Source organism: Oryzias latipes, chromosome 3 (assembly GCF_002234675.1).
Source record: "Oryzias latipes chromosome 3, ASM223467v1".
In the NCBI taxonomy this organism is placed as follows: domain Eukaryota; kingdom Metazoa; phylum Chordata; class Actinopteri; order Beloniformes; family Adrianichthyidae; genus Oryzias; species Oryzias latipes.
The window spans coordinates 5,255,632-5,276,903 of NC_019861.2; the positions used below are offsets into that span (position 1 = coordinate 5,255,632).

General features: G+C 41.4%; 1 protein-coding gene and 1 non-coding gene across 2 annotated transcripts in view; one reads left to right on the forward strand and one right to left on the reverse strand.

Annotated features, from left to right (window-relative positions):
- Window positions 1–21,272, forward strand: part of LOC101175302 (transient receptor potential cation channel subfamily M member 1) — a 52,723-nt gene that overhangs the window by 3,949 nt on the left and 27,502 nt on the right. Inside the window, exons 2-8 of the mRNA XM_011487102.2 lie at window positions 8,655–8,731; window positions 13,564–13,747; window positions 13,822–14,035; window positions 14,303–14,427; window positions 16,487–16,658; window positions 19,215–19,389; window positions 19,472–19,595. Coding sequence (XP_011485404.1) covers window positions 8,655–8,731; window positions 13,564–13,747; window positions 13,822–14,035; window positions 14,303–14,427; window positions 16,487–16,658; window positions 19,215–19,389; window positions 19,472–19,595 — 1,071 coding nt within the window. The remainder of the gene's footprint in view (window positions 1–8,654; window positions 8,732–13,563; window positions 13,748–13,821; window positions 14,036–14,302; window positions 14,428–16,486; window positions 16,659–19,214; window positions 19,390–19,471; window positions 19,596–21,272) is intronic.
- On the reverse strand, window positions 6,964–7,035 carry trnaq-cug. The gene has a single exon. It is a non-coding gene; the product is annotated as a tRNA-Gln (tRNA).

A 21,272-nucleotide genomic window follows, 5' to 3' on the forward strand; every position in this document is an offset into this window, starting at 1 on the left:
GCCAGTAACCTTCATCCCAACAAAATATTGTTGGGGTATTTTTTGCTAAATTGTAAAATGCTACTACTACACTCAGCAAGCCATGTACCACCACCAGTCAGACCAGCCAGACCGACAATAGCACTGAGGCTGGTCTGGCTCTATACAAGAAAGGTAAAATCAGAGCAGAAAGCTGAATGTGCTGCGGATCAACAGCAAGAAATATCTTTGCAAAAAATTCCTGGCATCGTTAGAGCTTGGTGGTTCTACCAAACAAGTGAATCCATTTCTATCCCATTTCTACACGGTTGGATTGAATAAAGGTATACAGTGTTCTTCAAATTTCCATTTCAAAACCGTCTAAGTTAAAAAAAGGGGATTCACATTACTAGTTAAACTAACTGAATAAAGTTTTGTAAATAGGATTATAAATTCTTATACGTCAAACTAACAGAAACATTTTTTCTTGACAAATTTAGAAACCATTTGAACATTTTATAAATTGATGTTAAAATGTTCTAACTAAACATCAGATGATGTTCTTGTTCTTCCTGGAGTCTTCACATCCTGCAATCAGGCTATTCCATCATTTTTGGGACACATTGGAAGGCTCATTATTTTACATATGAAACTTCACATTTCTGACACGAAGACTGGAAAGCAAACTAAACTAATAATAATTTGATTTTGAGTCTTCAAAATGTTTCTTTGATTTTAAAACCCATCTGGAAAAAAAGCTTCACAAAAATTTCCACATCTTCCATCCTCAAGCGGCTCCGATAAACAGACAATTCGATTAATTTTTACTTATTTTCGCATAAATTTAGGACTTTTTTTTCTTGTAAATGTATGAATTTTTTCTCATAAAGTTAACATGTTTTAAATTTGTAAATTAACAACTTTGAGACGCGTAAATTCACGAGAAAAAAGTAATAAATTTAGCCTAGGACTTTGAAAGTCATAAATATATGACTGTAATCTCGTAATTTACCAGTTAGGACTTCACGTAAATTTAAGGCTTTATTTTTTTTTTATTATTTTTTTTTTTTAGGACTTTAAAGTCGTCCTTTAATTTTTTTGTTTTGTAAACTGGCCCTAAAACTCTATTGTAGCATCACATTCTTCTGCTCCACAAAAGAACTCAGAGAATCACTAACATCTTGTATTTGAACAGGTACAGGGTCTGAGGTAAAACTGAAACTTCATTAAAAGAGTTTTTATTTTATTTTTATTTTTTAAAGATCTTTTTGAAAAGACGTCGAAGCTTTGGACTCCTGTAGACGGCAGTCTGACTCCTTTTGGATGCCTTTTAGGACATGGAGAATCCGGACGAGGTTGTGGTTTCGCTGACGTTTGTCTCCGTCTCTTTAAAGTCACTCCGCTGAACTGAGCGTAGAGACAGACGGAGAGTGTCTGTAGCATCAAACCTGTGTAGACAAAGGGAAGATGACGTGGTGATGATGAAGAGGATGATTCGCTCTTTAAAGGGAGAATGACACTGAGGCTCATGTGCTGCTCAAACTTTAATCCTCCATTATTCAGAGTGCAGCATTTTCTCTAATTCTGGCCTCACAATTACACACACATACAGATGCAGTGCACACATAAAAACACATGCACCCACACAGACAAACATGTATACACTATGACACATGTGAAGACACACATGCATGGGCACTCATGCACACTCAAACACGTGTGAGCACACACTCACATGCACTCACACACTCACTCAGGGTTGATGAAGTTGAATGGATTTAAACAAACAGGAAACTGGGACTTAACAGACAGTTCTGTTTCTGTGCACAGCAGTGGAATCAAACTGAGGATGAGAGGATTTGGTGAATTGACAAACGGAAAGCTCCATCCTTCTAAACAATTAGCTAAGGCAGTCTGCGATGTTTCTGTTGATTGTTGAGCTGGTGCAGAATGTAAAACTTCATCTCACAGAAATCATTTGCCAACAGCCGCGGCACCATCTCAACCACTCCAAGAATCAGTCACGTGGTACAAACGGGCAGCGAAGCTTCGGACGTCATCTTTTATTTCTGTGATATAGGCAACGCCATTTGGAGCCAAGCGACTGTAATTGGTCCGAGTTCTGATTCTATGGCAACTATTGTTGCCCATCAGGAGTGAGCTTGTTTTAAGTCCACACCCCTTCCATTGAGAATCTGTCAATCAAATGTTCAAGGTGGGGGCCAGCAGGGACCACATGCTTTTGCTGAGACACCAGGGGCCTCATTTATAAACGTTGCGTACGCACAAAAGAAGGCGTACGCCACTCTCTACGCAATAGTTGAGATTTATAAAAAGCAAACTTGACGGGAAAATGTGCGGTCCTTCACGCAAGCTCTGACCCAGGCGTACGCACAAAAACGGGTGAAATGAGAAACTGCGACACCGTCGGCAGATGGAAGAAACATATGAAAGTGAAAATGACAATACTGCCTCTGATAAATAACATGAAGACTTCACAAAGCAAGTCTTACAATTAACAGCCCACACGAACACCCGTTTGATCGATCAGCAGTGAAACAAACAAAAAAAATCAAACAGAAATTACAACAGAAATTCAAATGAACACTTATTTGCAGAAAGAAAAATGAAATATATTCTGCAATATTGGCATGTTGTGCAATTCATCCTCATAAATAATATAGTTAACAGAACGAAATAATGTACAAAACTGATATTCTCGTTAATGTGTCCGTCTGGCGGAGCAGATATAGGTGCGGGCGGACGGACAAACATATTAATTGTCCACTGGGGAAAGTTGTTTTCAGAGCAAAACATTTCTTCATAAGCTACGGAATTATGGTATTCATGCATGTGCCTTTAGTTTGTTTTATTTTTGATAAAACAATGTATGGCGTATGTCTCAACCATTCAAAACGCAACAAGAAATAACTTTTGCGCTGATCAGTTTCCCATTTCCACGTCGATTATTCCCGACATCTGTAGCTTGTCAGATGTAATTAAATGGAGGGAAATAAAATGCCCCATCACAATGCGTAATGACGCACAATGGCTGATCTTGCGCTCTTAGAAGATGTGGCAAATGGAAGAATTCGGAGTGAACGTATCTTTAGACAGCAAGGAGACTTGCTGGCAAACGAGGACGAGTGGCTTATGAGCCGGTTCAGACTTCCTCGAGCCGTCCTGTTGGACCTATGCGGGCTTTTGGGCAGAGGAGCACTCGGAGGAACTACGCGTGCGCTAGAAGCGCTAGAAGTTTTTTCGCCTCGACTTTGATGTCCGACCATTACTTTTTTATTTCGGCCACGGTCCGAGGTTGTGAGGCTAAAGCATTTTCGGCGTCTGCCACCGTCTGCCACTCACGTGCCTTTTTGGCATTAGTAATGCCCACACTGTGTCCTCCAAACAACATTTTTCTCCTCTATTCCACCTCGCCAACGATAATTTCTACTTCACATTGAGTGAAGTTACGTTTTTTTCATTTCCTCTCGGTGTGTGCCATGGTTTCGCAATCAATGAATATTCATTTGTGGGCGTTTCACGGACTATTTATGGGCAACTATGGGCGTGTCATAAAGCCGCAAAAGCTGCGCTACATTTAGAATTGGTTGTGATTTATTAAGGGAAAGATGCGTAGGATGTGCGTGCGCACGGTTTTATAAATCCGAATATTTCTGTGCGTACGCACGTCCTATGCTTCATCCGTACGCCACTTCTGACGCAAATCCTATGCAAAGTTTTATAAATGAGGCCCCTGATCAATCAGTTTATAACTTGAATGACTTGCTGCAAAGAAAAAATGTAGGATTACCAAGAAGATGTGAAAAAAAGGTATCAGAGCAAGAATGGTTATTCTGACTAATAAAATGACTGAGTAACAGCTGTTTATTTCCCTATAGAAATCTATGGGATTTTAGCTAGCAGGTACTTCCTGGGAGGAGGGGTCAGTATGTTCAGTTTTATATAGGCTATTTCCAAATTCATTCACTCTTCACTATATAAAGCACTATATAGTTCACTATATAGTGCGTTAGCCATTTTTTAGTGCTGCCCTGTCCAAATCTACAATTCCAAAATCGAGTGCCCTAGAATGTCCAAAAGTCTGCAAAAAACCAGTGTGCATCAATACTCATTAGCATTGTGATCAGCATCATCAACTCACTCAGAAAAACACATTGCTTGAGATGATCTTATTGGTAAAAGCTACATATGACAAGATGATAGAAAATCAACTTTTTTTTAAATGGCAGCTTTTCTGTTGGTTTTATCTCCATAGCAACCATTTTATGTTTTGGTTGCCAGGGGATAACGAACAGATCGAAATTAAATTGGAAAAAGTAAACTTTTGGATGTCGTCAGCAACTGAAATGTTTTGCTAACTAAGCCTACATTCCTTATAGGTCCATATCGAGTGTGTTTTAACATGTTCAGTTCCATAAATAATAAAAAAAAAAATTAAATCAAAAATTGATGTGGCATATTCTGTAAACTAACTGAAGTGTCTAGATGTTTTTTTGAAGAAAAAAATAAATAAATAATTTGTTGGTAAATGGCGCATACTTACATAGCGCTTTTCTACCTTCTTCAAAGGCCCGAAGTGCTTCACAGTCACAGACACATTCACACACACATTCACACACTGGTGGCGGCTCCGCTGCCAAACACTGGCGCCAACCTTCCACCAGAGGCAGGGTGGGGTTCAGTGTCTTGGCCAAGGAAACTTCGACACATGGGCAAGCAAGGCGGGAATCAAACTAATCAATCAAACTTACTCAATCTTACAATTGGAGCTCGACCGCCCTACCACTGCACCACGGCCGCCTCTAATTGTTTTTGGAGGCCAGAAAACTTCAAATCAAATCAAATCAAACTTTATTTATAAAGCACTTTTCATATAAAAATATAACACAAAGTGCTTTACATTAAAACAACAAAATATAAAAACAAGCAAGCATTAATAAATAAATAAATAAATAATAGGGCCCCCCTCCCCGTACCTAGCCCCCCACGCCTTTCACACCTCCCACTCTCTAACTGATGGGAAATGAAAATGAAAAATAGGCTATAAAACATATGCTGAGCACAAAAACATGATGCGGGAAACGCTAGTAATTGGAACCTCCCCCCCTGTGAACAGCCGCATAGACAGCCAAATGCAACATCACAGGCGGGGACCGCTCCACCACAGCTAAGCGGTGATGCAGGTCCCCACCCAGAGCCGCAGTGGCTGAACAGCAGCCGTCCCAGAGGGAGAGGTCCGAACTGAGGAAGCACCGGAAATAAAAATGAGAATCAAAAAGTAAACATATTGATAAAAACGATAAAACATTGAAATAAGGTAAATTAAAATAACACGTTAAAAATCAGGTTCAAGTTCATAAAACAAGATAAAATGGATAAAAAAATAAAATAAAAATAGAAAATACATATAGATAAATAACTGAATAAATAAATAAAAGTAGTAAAATAAATAAATAAAAAATTAGCTAAAAGCCAGGTTAAAAAGATGGGTCTTGAGCCTTTTCTTAAAAGTATCAATGCTCTCTGCGGCTCTCAGGTCCTCTGGCAGACTGTTCCATAAGCGGGGACCATAATGCTGAAATGCAGCCTCTCCATAGGTTTTAGTTTTTACAGTTGGAATGGTTAACAGACCAGTGCCAGAGGATCTCAGGGTCCGCGAGGATTCATATCTTACTAAAAGATCTGATAAATAAGAAGGCGCAAGACCGTTAAGACATTTAAAAACGGTTAAAAGTATCTTAAAATCAATCCTGAAGCATATGGGGAGCCAATGCAGGGATTTTAAAATTAAGCTATGTAAGATGGTATGCATGTTATTTTTAGTCCATTAGTTTCACATGCTGGATTGTTAAGGTCCATGTAGCAACGATGTGTAGGGAGAGTTGTTTGGGTTTCGAGGTTCCACAGAGATTTGAACTCACACCACTGGATTCAAAGCCCAGAGTGCTAACCACTACATCATAGAACCTTCCAATGAGACATATTTTTGACCAAGACAAAGATTTATGATTAAATGTTAATTATATGTAAAAGTATTTGTGGGATATTTTGTACACTGACAGTGATGAGCATAGAATTATTGGCCTGGATTTGGGAGCCCCTGGTTTAGATCCATGTAACAATGGTGTGTAAGGAGAGTTGGTTGGGTTTCAAGGTTCTACTGAAGTTTTAACTCAGGCCAATGGATTTAAAGACCAGAGTGCTAACCATTACACCATAGAACCCCAGAACATCCCACATTATTATTGGAAACTATGCTGACCAATATAAAAAATTATGATTAAAATAAAAATTATATCGAAAAAAATAATGTGGGATATTTTATACACTAAGGTGTATAGAATAAATCAAAAAAAGAATTTCATTGCTAGAGGCCAGAAAATTGAAGTTATGTTCGAACATGTCTGTTATTTTTAATTGGTTAGTTTAAAATACTGGGTTGTTTAGACTCATGTTACAGTGATGATTAACCCTTGTGCTATCCTATGACCCCATCCTTACATTGACACCAGTGAACCAGTGAAGATCACAAATCATTGAAGAAAAAAGGTTCACCGCACTGTCTAGTGGGTCTAGATGACCCAACTCCCAATGTTAAATTGCCCAGGAATGAACAAGGGGTAAGGAGAGTTGGTTGGGTTTCAAGGTTCTACTGAATTCTGAACTCTGACTACTGGATTCAGAAGTCCAGATTGCTTACTATAACACCTTTGTACACTTACATTTTTACAATAAAAATTCTAACAAAACTTGAAATATTTTGACAAAAACAAGATTTATGAAAAAAATAAACATTATATTACGAAGTAATGTGGCATATTTTGTACACTAACTGAAGTGTATAGATGATTTTTGAAAACCCAAAAAGAATTTTGTTGCTAGAAAACTGACCATGACAATGTCTGTTGTTTTTAGTCAATCAGTTTGAGCAGCTTGATTGTATACAGTAGATCCATGTAACAATGATGAGTGAGGATAGTTTCAAGGTTCTACTGAGATTTGAACTCAGACTATTGGATTCAGAGTCCAGAGTGCTAACCACTACACCATAGAACCCTAGAAATGCTACTGGTCTGTCAGAGAGGGGAAGCTCATTTTCGGCCTACATCATAAAATTGTCCATTTATTTAAAAGTAAATTCTGCCCTACGTTCCTTTTCAAGAAAAAGGTCTGTGACCCTGTTGTACCAACTAGGATTCTTTTCAAGTGACTTGACCATTGTCCTCTCAATGGCCAGCAGAGCTAGGCTGCTTAAACGGCCTTGGCCCATTGTGTTTCGGGCATAGAACTTGAGTCTCTTTAGCCCTTGTGCTATCCTAGGCACTTTGACATTGGGAGTTGGGTCATCTAGACCCACTAGACAGTGCTCTGAACCTTTTTTCTTCAATGATTTGTGATCTTCACTGGTGTCCATGGATTACATGAAATCATTCCACCTTTATCCACCTTTGTCATGGTAGGGAGAACACATCAATGTAAGGGTGGGGTCATCTAAGATAGCACAAGTGTTAAACAGGAGAAGCTCCTTTCTACACCTGCAGATGTAGCTCCAATTGTTGCCACTAATGAGAACAGTTAGTAAGGCTGAGGCATTGCACTGTCCAACTCCATGTCTTTAAGGAACACCAAGTAATCACACAGCTTTCCCCTGTTACCCTGCAAGTCCTGATCTGAATACAGGACTTTAAGTTCTGACCTCAGTCTTCCTGAATCAAAGTGAAGAATGAACAATCTAAAAAAAAAGATTAAACTCTGTAAAACTGAAACAAGGAATGTGGTGTATAATTGTCTGAAATGTATGATGAAAATCAAGCAATTTCACCAAGCAAATATCAAAGAAATAGGTTGCAGCAGTTTTTATTTCAACTGAACTTGAGAAATCCGTGATGGGACTGAGCGAAAAGCTTCAGTGATTCCTGATAGTACAGAATCGCTGTCAGTCAAAAGGAGATGCAGTCTTTCGACAGACCCTCCAATCATCACGCAGAAGCTCGGAGTCCGGGCCAGGAGGACTTGACCCACTCATCCACTGGGGCAAACTGCGTCACTTAGGAGCTGTGCTGGGGGTTCACGAGTAGGCCTACACCAGCCCGCCTCCTCTCACCATGAGCAACTCCAGAAGGGCAGTGAGTCCAACCCATCTGGAGGGACTGTGTTTCACAGCCCAGACTGTGAGTGGAGTTGAGCCCAAGCGCAGTCATAGGGGAGGCCAGAATATCCCTGACATGTGTGATTTGGTTTTGTTACTGATTTTTTATATTATTTTTATTTGAGTCCACGCTGTTTTTCAGCCCATTCATTTTATGACATTATCGCTCGCTGTGATGTCATTATCATGGGTGGGGTGTCTTTTAGTATGTCGAAATTTCATTTTTTGGGAGTTGTAGGTGTGTGCAAATTTTGGTCACTTTTCGCGCATTTGGCCGGTGTCAAATTTTCGCTCAAAGACAGAAATCTTTCCAACTGCAAAAACAAAATGGTCCTTGCTGTCAGTGACTGTTGCTGCGGGCCATAATTATTTGACCTGAAATATAACATTTGTGTTTAGTTGTATTTTAACTTTATTTCCAACTTAGCATGATGCATTAAAAAAACCTCTGAACTGATTTAATAGGTTGAGATGTATGGGACTCTGAGAAACAGCAACTTCCTGATGTTTGATCTTCTCGTTTCAGGTCCACAGAGTGTGGGTGGAAAGGACCTTCTTGAAGAGAGAATGTATCCAGATTGTTCCCAGCAAGGACAGCAGCAGGTATTTCTACAGTCAGAAAACAGAGTTCCAACTCAAATTAAGGAGGGAAAGCTTCTTCTCAGAGCAGAGACCCAAAGTCAAAACTCCCTTTACGGGCGGTTATGGGCTGTCTGCGGCCAAAAGAAAGATCAAATATCAAGCTCATAGACCGCTCAATGAGACTTTAGAGCAAAAATGTTAAGTAAGGGTGAAGTAGTAGAGACATAAGCATGGTGTTAAGATTTTTCATTCTCCCACTCACCAAAATCAAGTGGACTGCACTTCGAGCCTGTAATGCCACATTCCCACAGTGTGGACATCCTACGTCACTTATATATCTCGCGCTCACTCCATGCACATGTATTTGCACCTCACACCTTACCGATGACAAGAGTTTGGCGTAAGAGCCGCATATGACAGCATCCCCGTACATCATAAGTGTGTGAAACTTCCATTAGCCTTTTACATACTTCACGATACACCTATCATAGGCACCACAATCATATGTTCCGTTTTCATGGCGTCTCTTAAGGTATGGAACTAGAAGTGGACTTTTGTTTTGTACCTGTAAGTTATTTTGTAACTTGCAAACGTTTAAAAAATTCAAGTTTTAAGTTTCAGGCTAGAGGTTCAAAACACAACCTACAAAACATTTTTTACCATATTTGGCTAGCCAAGAAAATAATGAATTTTGACCAACCAGTCATGTTTCTCCATCCAATCATGGCAAACAGAGGGTAAGGCTGTGCACTGCTCTCAACCAAACATGATTACATTTATAGAGTAGGTATAACTCTCACAACTCCTTAAATGTTATGTAATGTTATAGAAACTAATATAATTATTTTCAGCCAAGAAAATTATTATCTCTATAAGTGCAGAGCCCTTCTGGGAAAGAAGCCATGTTGTGGTCTGGGTTGGGGTCATAGTCTGGAAGATGTGAAACATGTACACAGAGATTTTTTTTTCCCACTTTAAACCATGCAGCATTTTTAATCAGCACTGGTACTGCTCATAAATTATCGCATCCAGGTCCTTTAATAATTATCCTCCATAAATGAAGTCTTGATAAATGACACCCAAATAAGTGCAAGTCTGCTGCTTGGGGACTTAAATTTTACCTGATTTTGCCATCTGTTCTGATCACTTCTCTGGTGATTTTAGACTTCGTCCAGATGGAAGGGTTCATTTGCTTCATTCTTTGATATTATGTGCATCAGCTGGTCCAAATGTGCCACATCAAGACAATTTTCTGGATGCTGTTTTGATACGATTCACTAAAGTGTAAAGCCTCTTTCACAATCTGCACTGGATGCTTGAAATGTAGCACAAATATCAAGAAGCTGAGAGATTTCCTTGAGTTCTTCAGATCTAAGTGATCCCATATCTGGGAAGGTTTTATTGACCTTTGTTTAAGTTTTCGCTTCATTGTGTACTTGAACTCGACATATTCTTGGTATACAGCCTCTTTTAAATGTATGTGGCGGAAAATGGCCTAATACTTGTCTGTCAGTGTGGCAATGAATGTGCATCCAAAATAAAAGCTTAGTCCAAAGATTCAATGTCAAATGCAGACCATTCCTTGAGTTCATCTTCTGGAAAACCAGCATCCAAGGTTCCAGAGCTTTTGGATTAAAGTCTCACTGGTATTTCAGTTGCTGAGGTCCTCATCACCTCTTTGACACGCTCACTTCACGGAACATCCCTCTTATCCTTCAAGTATTGGGAATGGAACTTCTCAGTCTTTGCTCTTGCTAAGCAGTGTCCTTCCATCACATTCAGGTTAGCCCTTTGAAGAGAAAGGCAGAGCCGTGCCAGTTAACCAAAACATCTCCTAGAGCAGAAAAGTATGCCTGAACTTTGAATCACTTAACTCCTTGAAGCAATAACTTTTTGTTGCCACAGGATCTCCATTGTTGTTAGATTCTCTCTTGCAGTATTCTTCAAGCACAGTGTAGTTTCTCAGAGCTGCTTTCACGGCTTGATGCCTCAGCAGCCATTGCGCTTTGCTCAGAGGTTTGAATGTTATTGTGTCCTCATCTAAAACATTTGCTAGGTCTTCCAATTTGCTCCTCCTCACAGTGGACAGTCAGAAAGTTCTGTTTGGGTGGATTTGCAGCTAATGCTATGCTGTCACATACGTTTATTCAGCCTCCTCCAATGAAAAGTCTACGTGAATGCACGTCACATGCTCCTGCACCCAGTGCATGTGACCGCGTTAAACCCATCTACAGCTCAAGTTTGATAGTGACATATGATTTACATGCGTTTATTTTAGTAGTAGTAGTACAAGATTTATTTCAAATCAAATCAACACTTACATGAAATGAAACATAAGTCTACACAAGACTTTGAAAATACGATTTGAAAGGGGAATGGAAGAAGCCTGGGGTTATGAGAATACGAGAATACAATCCCCCACTCAACAGAAAAACAACAAGAAGAAACAATTTCACTATTATAACGCTAACATACGACAAACACAAGACAAATGAATTTAGCACATCCACCAAAAATAAAAATTTAAAAGCGAAACTGACAACATGGAGGATAAGCGTTGTGGGTGCATGCCCCCCCCCCCCTTGTTCAAAATGCAAAATAACATGTAATTTGTAGCTGTGTGCGTGCCCGGTGTGAATTAAAAGATAATTGTACGTTACACCTTTCACTGGGGCTGCACAGTGGTGCACTGGTTAGCGCTCTTGCTCACAGCAAGAAAAGCCCTTGGTTCAAGTCCCAGAAACAGAACACCAATGGGGGACCTTTGTGTGGAGTTTGCATGTTCTCCCTGTGCATGCGTGGGTTTTCTCTGGGGACTCCAGCTTCCTCCCACCATCCAAAAACATGCTTCATTGGTAAATTGTTCACTGTTAATTGTCCATAGGTGTGAATGTGAGAGGGCATGGGTGTGTGATTGTGACCCTGTGACAGATTGGTGACCTGTCCAGGGTGTCCCCTGCCTTCGCCCGCAAGTGGCTGGGATGGGCCAGCAGCCCCGTGCCCCTGAAAGGGATAAAACAGAATAGAAGATGAATGAATGAAAGAATGAATGTACGTTACACTTCTCCTCCGCCACTCAAAATATGAAATTACGTGGAGGAAAAACTAATCGTGTGCTCGCCGCAAATTGTATGAGATTTGATCCAAAAAAAGAATGGGTAAGACTTCATGTCTGACAACACTCCCAACCCCCTCCCCCACTGTCAGGTAAAGCACCTAAGTTCACGTGCGTTCCATCATGTTGCGGGTGAGGCCCACTCTGGCCGCAGAAAACAAGTCCATCAACACCCTCCTTCTGTGTTTTTGAATTTTCACTGCACGTGCCAGCCCGGCCAAGCTGACAGGGAAGACAGAATGCAATGAAACACCGCCTTCAATCTGAAATCAGTTTTGCATACTGGAAACTTGTCTAAATCAGCATCTGTTTTTGGTCGCTTGTCACTCAGTGAATTGAGTTGAAAGAGACACAGAATACACTGTTTACTTGATAATTTCATTACAAGTTCAGAATAAATGTTATATTGTGCAAAGGGCATGGGAGCAGTGCAAAGCTTAGAGGCAACAGAGCTTGTGAGTGAAACGTGTGTGAAACAGGAGCCCAGCAATAAACAATTAAAAAAGCAGAAAAGAAAGACTAAGCTAGAACACACAGTACGCATAAGGAGAAAACAAAATACACAACAGATGTACAAATTGTCAGCATTAGCATGACTGTGCTTCCGTAGAGTCATGTAGTAGATGGGATGTTGTTTTTGGCACATGCAGAGATATGCTGTTTCACCTTTCCTTTGCTCCCCCTAGTGGCGGAATTGCACATTTCAGTTATTTCTTTAAACCCTTGTGCTATCTTAGATGACCCCGCCCTTACATTGACGTGTTTTACTACCATGACAAAGGTGGATAAAGGTGGAAAGATTTCATGTAATCCATGGACACCAGTGAAGATCACAAATCATTGAAGAAAAAAGGTTCAGCGCACTGTCTAGTGGGTCTAGATGACCCAACTCCCAATGGTAAAGTGCCTAGGATAGCACAAGGGTTAAAAAATCATAACTCGCCACAGGAATGGACTAGAAACTTGCTTTCTTTTTTAATCATCCTTATGATTTTTACTCTTCATGTGTGGGCCGGAGTAAACCACCTGGCGGGCTGGATATGGCACCCCTGCACTAAAGGGTCAAAGCTTACTCAGGAAAAAAACCTGTTCAGCCCACTTTTGATGATGGTGATCGATGGCCCATCAAATATGTGGTTCAAATGTACTCCCAAGTATTTGTGGTGGTCCACAACATTAACGTACACCCCTATGATGGTAGTGGACTTAGTTTGAGTTTTCCTTTCCCTATAATACACAACCATCTTCTGAGTTTAAATGGTGCTGGTTTGCTCTACACCACTCTGCAAAGCTGTCCAAAAGTCACTCCTGTCTGTTTCTGATGCACCCTGAGTATTCAGTTTCAGTGGTGTAGACATCTCCTCTCTTAACACCTTCCTGATAAGGTGTGCCTGCCTTGTCTTTCTGACAGACATATTAAGGAAATTGCCTCTTGTCACCCCAGAACTGTGTTGGTAGAGGCAATGGAAGAGGGAATGAGGTGAGAATTTTTGTCTGAGAGCACTGTAAACCGAACCCTGTCAGCTGACTCTCGAGCAGGTCCCATTTCACTTGTCCCATCTTTGGCCAAATCGAGATTTCAAAGATTAGAACCAGTAAACTCAGCTGGCTTTCAGTTGCCCTAGTAACATACTTAGCCTTCAAAGATAGCAAATTTGACACGAAAATTTAAATGAGACTAAAGGTAAATGCTTCCATCTCTCTTAGCTCAGGTTTCTATGCTCTTGTCGTGGCTCAGGTGTAGTTGTGGTCAGCTGGTGGTGCAGCACTCTGCCATTGCCAAGGAGGATGCCACCCCGCAGGTTCAGCTGGAGTCCCAACCTGGAGAGAGATGGAGTGCCCTCAAACACACAAAGACCTCTCCCACTGATGCTTTTGGGGTTTTGGAGTTCCAGGGAGGTGGACATGTCAACAAAGCTATGGTAACAGAAAAAAATCTGTTAATTTTAAATGTTATTGTAATATCTGGGCTAAAGGGATTTCTTCCATCTTGCAGTACATCCGGGTCTCCTTTGACACCAAGCCAGACTCCCTGCTCCACCTAATGGTGAAGGAATGGCAGTTAGAGCTGCCGACGCTGCTTATTTCTGTCCATGGAGGCCTGCAGAACTTTGACCTGCCTCCCAAACTGAAGCAGGTTTTTGGAAAAGGACTAATTAAAGCTGCTGTTACAACTGGAGCATGGATCTTCACTGGAGGGGTCACCACAGGTAGAACTACAACCCAAACTTTATGCCAGTTTGCCTGGATAGCTTCTCCCTCAGACACAATTTCATTAGGAGACTTTATACTGAGATGTTGTCCAACCAAATCTTGAAATGATCTTTAAGAACTTTATTTTACAATTTCAGAACAGAAACGTCTTAGAAATGAATGAAGTTGGAACAGCTTTACCATAGACTTTAGAGTGTGAGTCCATGAAAGAACTAAAGCATCTTTAAAAATTAATCCTTTAGATTTGTCTTTCCCTATTTTAGGGGTCATCCGCCATGTTGGAGATGCTCTGAAGGACCACTCATCAAAGTCCAGAGGAAAAGTCTACGCCATTGGCATTGCACCATGGGGCATTGTTGAGAACAAGGAAGATTTGATTGGGAAAGATGTAAGACAAGTCAGCGTTGTTGTGTTTCAAAGTTGTTATATTCGTTCAAATAGGAGATCATGGATCAGGAGGAAAGCAGACATGATGGTTTGTTCTGATGTTTGACTTAAGATGTTTGTTAGGACATGATGTTTGTCTTTTAGCTCATTCACCAACTGCCCTTGAGGAGGGCATTTATCAATAGATATTAATTTCCCTATGAGAGAGCTTGAGCTCAACCTTTTTGGGGAGTCAAGAAAAATAATTTATCTACCAACTCATCCATTCATTCACTCATTTTTCCTTAAATCCTGGGTTGCTACCATTGAAAATTGATGGTAGCAGCCAGTCTTTTGACTGATGCTGAACTAATGTCCAACATAAACATTCGCTGTGCCTAACCAAACCACAAACATAGTTTGTGTTCAGAAGAAAAAAGCACACCAGGACCCATCATGGGCCAAAGTCACTGAGGACTAACTGCACAAAAAAAAAAAAAAAAAACTGGGGAGGAGTTCTAGGCATGTCCTACTTGGCGGACGCCCCGGGGAAGACACAGGACACGCTGGAGAGACTACGTCTTTCGGTTTGCCTCAGGGAGTTGGAGGAGGTGGCGGGGGAGAGGGAAGTCGGGGCTACTTTGTTTAGACTGCTGCCCCAGTGACCCGTTTCTGGATGTATGGATGTATGGATGGATGGCTGGACGGACGGACGGATGGATGGTTGGATGTATGGATGGATGGATGGATGGATGGATGGCTGGACGGACGGACGGATGGATGGTTGGAAGGATAGATTGATGGACGGATGGATGGGTGGTTGGACAGATGGATGGATGGACGGACGAATGGATGGATGGATGGATGGACGTACGGAAGGATGGATGGATGGATGGATGGATGGATGGATGGATGGATGGACGGATGGATGGATGGACGGATGGATGGATGGACGTACGGATGGATGGATGGATGGATGGATGGGTGGTTGGACGGATGAATGGATGGACGGATGGATGGACGGATGGATGGATGGATGAATGGATGGATGGATGGACGGATGGATGGATGGATGGATGGATGGATGCATGGATGGATGGATGGATGGACGGACGAATGGATGGATGGACGTACGGAAGGATGGATGGATGGATGGATGGATGGATGGACAGATGGATGAATGGATGTACGGATGGATGGATGGATGGATGGATGGACGGACGGATGGATGAATGGATGGATGGATGGATGGATGGATGGATGGATGGATGGATGGATGGATGGATGGACGGATGGATGGATGGATGGATGGATGGATGGACGGACGGACGGATGGTTGGATGGATGTACGGATGGATGGATGGACGGACGGATGGATGGATGGACGGATGGATGGATGGATGGATGGATGGACGGACGGATGGATGGATGGATGGATGGACGGACGGATGGATGGATGGACAGATGGTTGGATGGACGGACGGATGGATGGATGGATGGATGGACGGATGGATGAATGGATGGATGGATGGACGGACGGACGGATGGTTGGATGGATGTACGGATGGATGGATGGACGGACGGATGGATGGATGGACGGATGGATGGATGGATGGATGGATGGATGGACGGACGGATGGATGGATGGATGGATGGACGGACGGATGGATGGATGGACAGATGGTTGGATGGACGGACGGATGGATGGATGGATGGATGGATGGACGGATGGATGAAGTAAAATATTCATCTACTATGAATTTCATTATTTTTGTTCAACCCCAGCTAAGCCTTAACCTGCACTGTGAATAAAGATGTTGGCTAAACAGTTGATTGCTGATTATTTGAGTTTCACGACTAAATGCAGTGCTTCTCAAATAGTGGGGCGCGAAACAATTTCTGTTTCCTGGGGGGGGGGCTTGCAAACAATAATTGAGAAGCACTGACTAAATGTCACTGACTCAGACATGACAGTTTAAAGGGAAATTATTTCTGCCATTAACCACAGCACTTCACCTGTGCTTCTAAGCATGAGCTCTGTCCACCTTCTGACCTCTGACCCTCATGCTGTTATGTTGTAGGTGACACGGCCCTATCAGACGATGTCCAACCCCCTTAGCAAGCTCTCAGTCCTGAACAGCAGCCATTCTCACTTCATCCTGTCTGACAATGGGACCACCGGCAAGTACGGTGCTGAGGTTCGCCTCCGCCGACAGCTTGAGAAGCACATAGCCCTCCAAAAGATCAACACACGTGAGTCATGTGACAAAAACAAAACCGCACTCTGTGAGTACACAAAGAACACAACCTCCCCCTGTCAGATGTTGTTACAGCAAGTATAAGCTGTTAAATACATAATTAGTTTGTTAAGAGCAGAAAACGAAAAGCTGAAGAGAAATGGAAAAGCCTATGCTCAGGTGTGTCTGAATGTAGTAAGCACAAAAACTACTTACAATAATTTAGGGATGAGTGAGTGAGTGATGAGTGATTTTCCCGTTTGATCTGAATTTCAACAACATTCATAAATAGTTCCATTGGATACTTCTGATAATAAATGAGAAGAAGCTATTTTCATCAGTTCAATATTTATCACCCCAAAAATAAAGATAACACCAAAGAACAAACATTGAGTATGTCCATAGCGAGTATTTCCACCGTCTGCTGCAATGACAGCTTGACAGCGACACCTCTGAGCCAATGCGTTCCACTCTTCCAAAACCATTAGATGACAAAAAAACGCTTCAGATGCCTGTGAGATGCCTCATGTCCAAGGGTCCGTTCCAACTCAAAGTATCAGATTGTCTCTGAATCTGTGCTAGATACAATCAAATCTAAAGAAGACCAAGACATTTGGTAGTAAAATGTGTTGGCTGGTGTTATAAAGCTTGGTCTCAGAAGCAAGGCTCTTAGAATATAACTGCAAAGGCCCCGCCAGGGGCTCAATTATCCCGAGGAGCATCGCTTCCAGGGTCATTCAGAAACTAATTAGGACGAGTAAAAAAAAGATTTACGCCTGTAAAAATGTTTTGCACACTTATTAAAACATTTTAGTCATCTGAAATATTTTCAGGTCCTCAAAATTGAGCCCACACCTCTTTTCCTCCTGCCTTTTCTGCAGTTTTCTGCACATCTATGTGCTATTTTGGGCATAAATATTGTTTACACATCCGAAACATGAGTGGACATAATTTTCCATCTACTTTTTCATTTTCCAACTCCAAATACTTTTCAAAGGCATTTAACCACATGTGTTTAAACAAAGAACTACTTTACCACACAAGGGTCCCATCATTTTTCCAATTGTTTTATATCATGTTTCTGTTGAGGAACAATTAAAAAGAAATGTCTGATCTTCAGTAACCTCTTAGATCATTTCTGTGACCACAGCCGTCATGAACAACCTCTGTTTTAAAAGATACAAAAGCAACAAGGGAGATTTTTCTTCTTTAAAAAAAAAACAACAACAGCAACTGGTTACTATAGCTACAGATATAGCAAACTGTCTGTTTTTGTTTTTCTCTGCTCTGGCAGATCTTTATACGTTTTTTTTTTGTTGTTTTTTTTCAGAAAGCACAAACAATTGGTTATTGATTTACACAGAAAAAGATTTGCACATCTTGGTAGATGATGAAATGTCAATACTTTACTTCTGAAGAAATTGTTCCAGTTCAACATAATGTTTGAAAACTTTTGCCCAAGAGTGGGCGGGTTAGGCTCCAGCAGCCCTGTGACCCTGTAAGGGATAAAACGGGTTTCAGAAATAGATGGATGTTTTATTTAAGGGTTTTAGCTCTGCATTGTGCTGTCATGTAAGATTTAAAAATAAATCAAGAAGTTGAACAGTTTTTAGCTTCATTCCAGATTTACTGAAGGTTCCTGAAGAAGAGATCTCAGTGAAAAACTATAGTAATCCTGGGCTTTAAGGCCTTCCTGTGCACAATGCTTTTAATGGATTAAGAAGCTTTCAGTGAGCGATTACAGATGCTGAATGACTCACGTCTTTCTGTTGTCAGATATTTTAATGCATACTTAATTCTGCTCTGTATAGCTCCAGGTTGTACAATTCTACAATGTTTTTGGTGATTATCCTTTTAAGCTTCTGTCCTTTTATCAATATTGCTTAGGACTCTTAATATGTATCCTTTTTTGTACTTTCAAATGCTAAATGCAATTACAAAAAAGGGCACAATCTAGACCTTTTCTATCCCGTTGTCGGCTATATGAGTGTGGGAAACAGGTGAAAAGGGGTGTGAAAGCAGGTTAGAATGGGCGGAGGAAGCTTTCAGGTGTGAAGTGTGACTTTTGTGTCATCAAGAATAAAAGAAAAGATGAAGAAGACTGTGGTGAGAGCAGCCATGCTGTTGATTTAGAGACTCTGATGCAGAGACAGGAGGCAGAGCTGGAGGCAGCGAGATAAAGATGTTGAGGTTCTCTTTGGGAGAGACCAGGACGGATCAGGATTGAATGAGGAAAAGTTCATGGTAGATGTTCTGGAGATCAATGCAGGGAAGCAGATGGAGACGTTTGGACACGTAAGAGGAGGAACCGTGATGATGTGATAAAGGATGCTGAGGTTGGAGCTATCAGGAAAGAGGAATACCAAAGAGGAGGCTCATGGATGGAGGAGGATGTGTGGGTGAGGAAGATGCAGAGGACAGGAATGCACTGTAGCATAAAGGCACCTGCAGAAAGACAAAGAAGAAGAAAAAACAGACTTTTTAATTCAACTTCTTCATGTGTTGTGTATTATTTTGTGCTGTGATGATTGTATCACATGTACGTCCAGACCAATCTATTGTTTGTTCACAGGTTTAGGTCAAGGAGTCCCTGTGGTGTGTCTGATCCTTGAAGGGGGTCCAAACATCATTTCTGTCGTCCTGGAAAGTCTGAGGGAGGAGCCTCCAGTCCCTGTAGTGGTCTGTGATGGCAGTGGGCGAGCTTCTGACATCATTTCCTTTGCTCATAGATACAGCGAGGAAGATGGGTGAGGTGTATTTTCTCATTGGTTCCAGGTTTGGTTCTAGACATGGTGTCTGAATTATCCTTGATCTATTGGTCCTCTACAGGCTGGTGAGTGAGAGTGTCAAGGACCAGCTGCTGGTGACCATCCAGAAAACCTTCAACTACAGCCGCAGCCAGGCTCAGCAGATCTTCCTCATGGTGATGGAATGCATGAAGAAGAGGGCTTTGGTAGGTCAGGGAATGCTTGTCATTCACAACGCATCCACTGGTTGGTGTGGTTTGATGCTCAGTCTTAGGTTTGAAACCTCTTCTGCTGGAAATTAAACTTTTAAAACTTAGTCACAGAAACAGCTGGATCCCTGAAGGTTCTAGTGGTGTCAGACTAGAAAGACCACATGTCTGGTTCTGAAAGAGTGAAAATGTCATTGATGCTGTTAGGTTAAAAAAGAAAACTGAGTTATTGCTCAATTGTCAAAGCAGCTGACTGTCTGTGGGGAAGAAAGATGAGATATTGGTAGATTAAAGGTTAAAACTTCTGCTCCTGTCAAATATATACAGCGGAGGAAACAAGTATTGGATCTTGTAGGTTTGCCCCCCTAAAAAGAAATTGACAGCCTGTCATCATAATTGTGGGTTCATAAACAGTGAGAGATAGAAAAGTACAAAGAAAATAAGAAATCCACTTTAAAGAAATTATATACATTTATTTGTTTTTCATTGAGGGAAATAAGTTCTTGATCCCTCTTGGCAGAAAGACTTAGTAGGCTATGGGAAAACCTTTACTAACAGAGGTCAGAGGTTTCTTGTAGGTGATGAGCAGGTTTCTGCACATATAAGGAGGAGTTCTGGTCCACTCTTCTGTACAAATGACTTCTAAATCATTCAGATTTGGTGATTGTTGCTTAGCAACTCTGAGCTTTAGTCCTCTCCATAGGTTTTCTCTAAGGTTGAGGTCCAGAGACTCCATGACCTTGATATGCTTCTTCTTCAGCCATTCCTTGGTTGCCTTGGTTGTATGTTTTGGGTCATTATCCTGTTGAAAGACCTATCCACCACCCATTTTAAGCCTCTTGGCAGATGGAAACACTCAGGATTAGATGGCACATGGCTCCGCCCATCCACACAATGAAGTAGCCACGTGTAGAAAAACATCCTTAAACCATAATGTTTCCACCTCCATGCTTGACAGTGAGGGTCGTGTTCTTGGGTTCATGAGCAGCTTTCTTCTTCCTTCAAACATGACGGGTTGAGTTGATGCCAGAGAGCTCCATGTCTGTCTGATCCGACCACAGCTCCTCCTCCCAATCACTCTCTAAATCGTGAAGGTGTTCAAACTTAAGGCGGTCTGCTCATGTACCTTTTTAACCCTTGTGCTATCCTAGGCACTTTAACATTGGGAGTTGGGTCATCTAGACCCACTAGACAGTGCTCTGAACCTTTTTTCTTCAGTGATTTGTGATCTTCACTGGTGTCCATGGATTCCATGAACTCTTTCCACCTTTATCCACCTTTGTCATGGTAGGAATAACACGTCAATGGAAGGGTGGGGTCATCTAAGATTGCGCAAGGGTTACGCAAGGGGACTTTGCCAGCACTGCAAGATGTTAAACTATTGCAGTGTAAAGTATCACCAATGCTTTTTTTGGTGACTGTGGTTCCAGCTGCTTTAAAATAATCAACTAACTCCTGCCGTGCTGTTTTAAGCCAATTTCTCACTGTTCTCATGATCATGGAAACCCACCAGGTCAGATCTGGTTTGGACCCCAGACCTAAAGGTGGATTGATGGTCAAGTTATTGTATTTTATCCAAATAGCACCAACAGTTGTTTTCTTAACTCCCATCTTCTTGCTGTTGGTTTTGTAGTTCATTCCGATCTATAATCTTCTCCCTTACATCCACTGAAA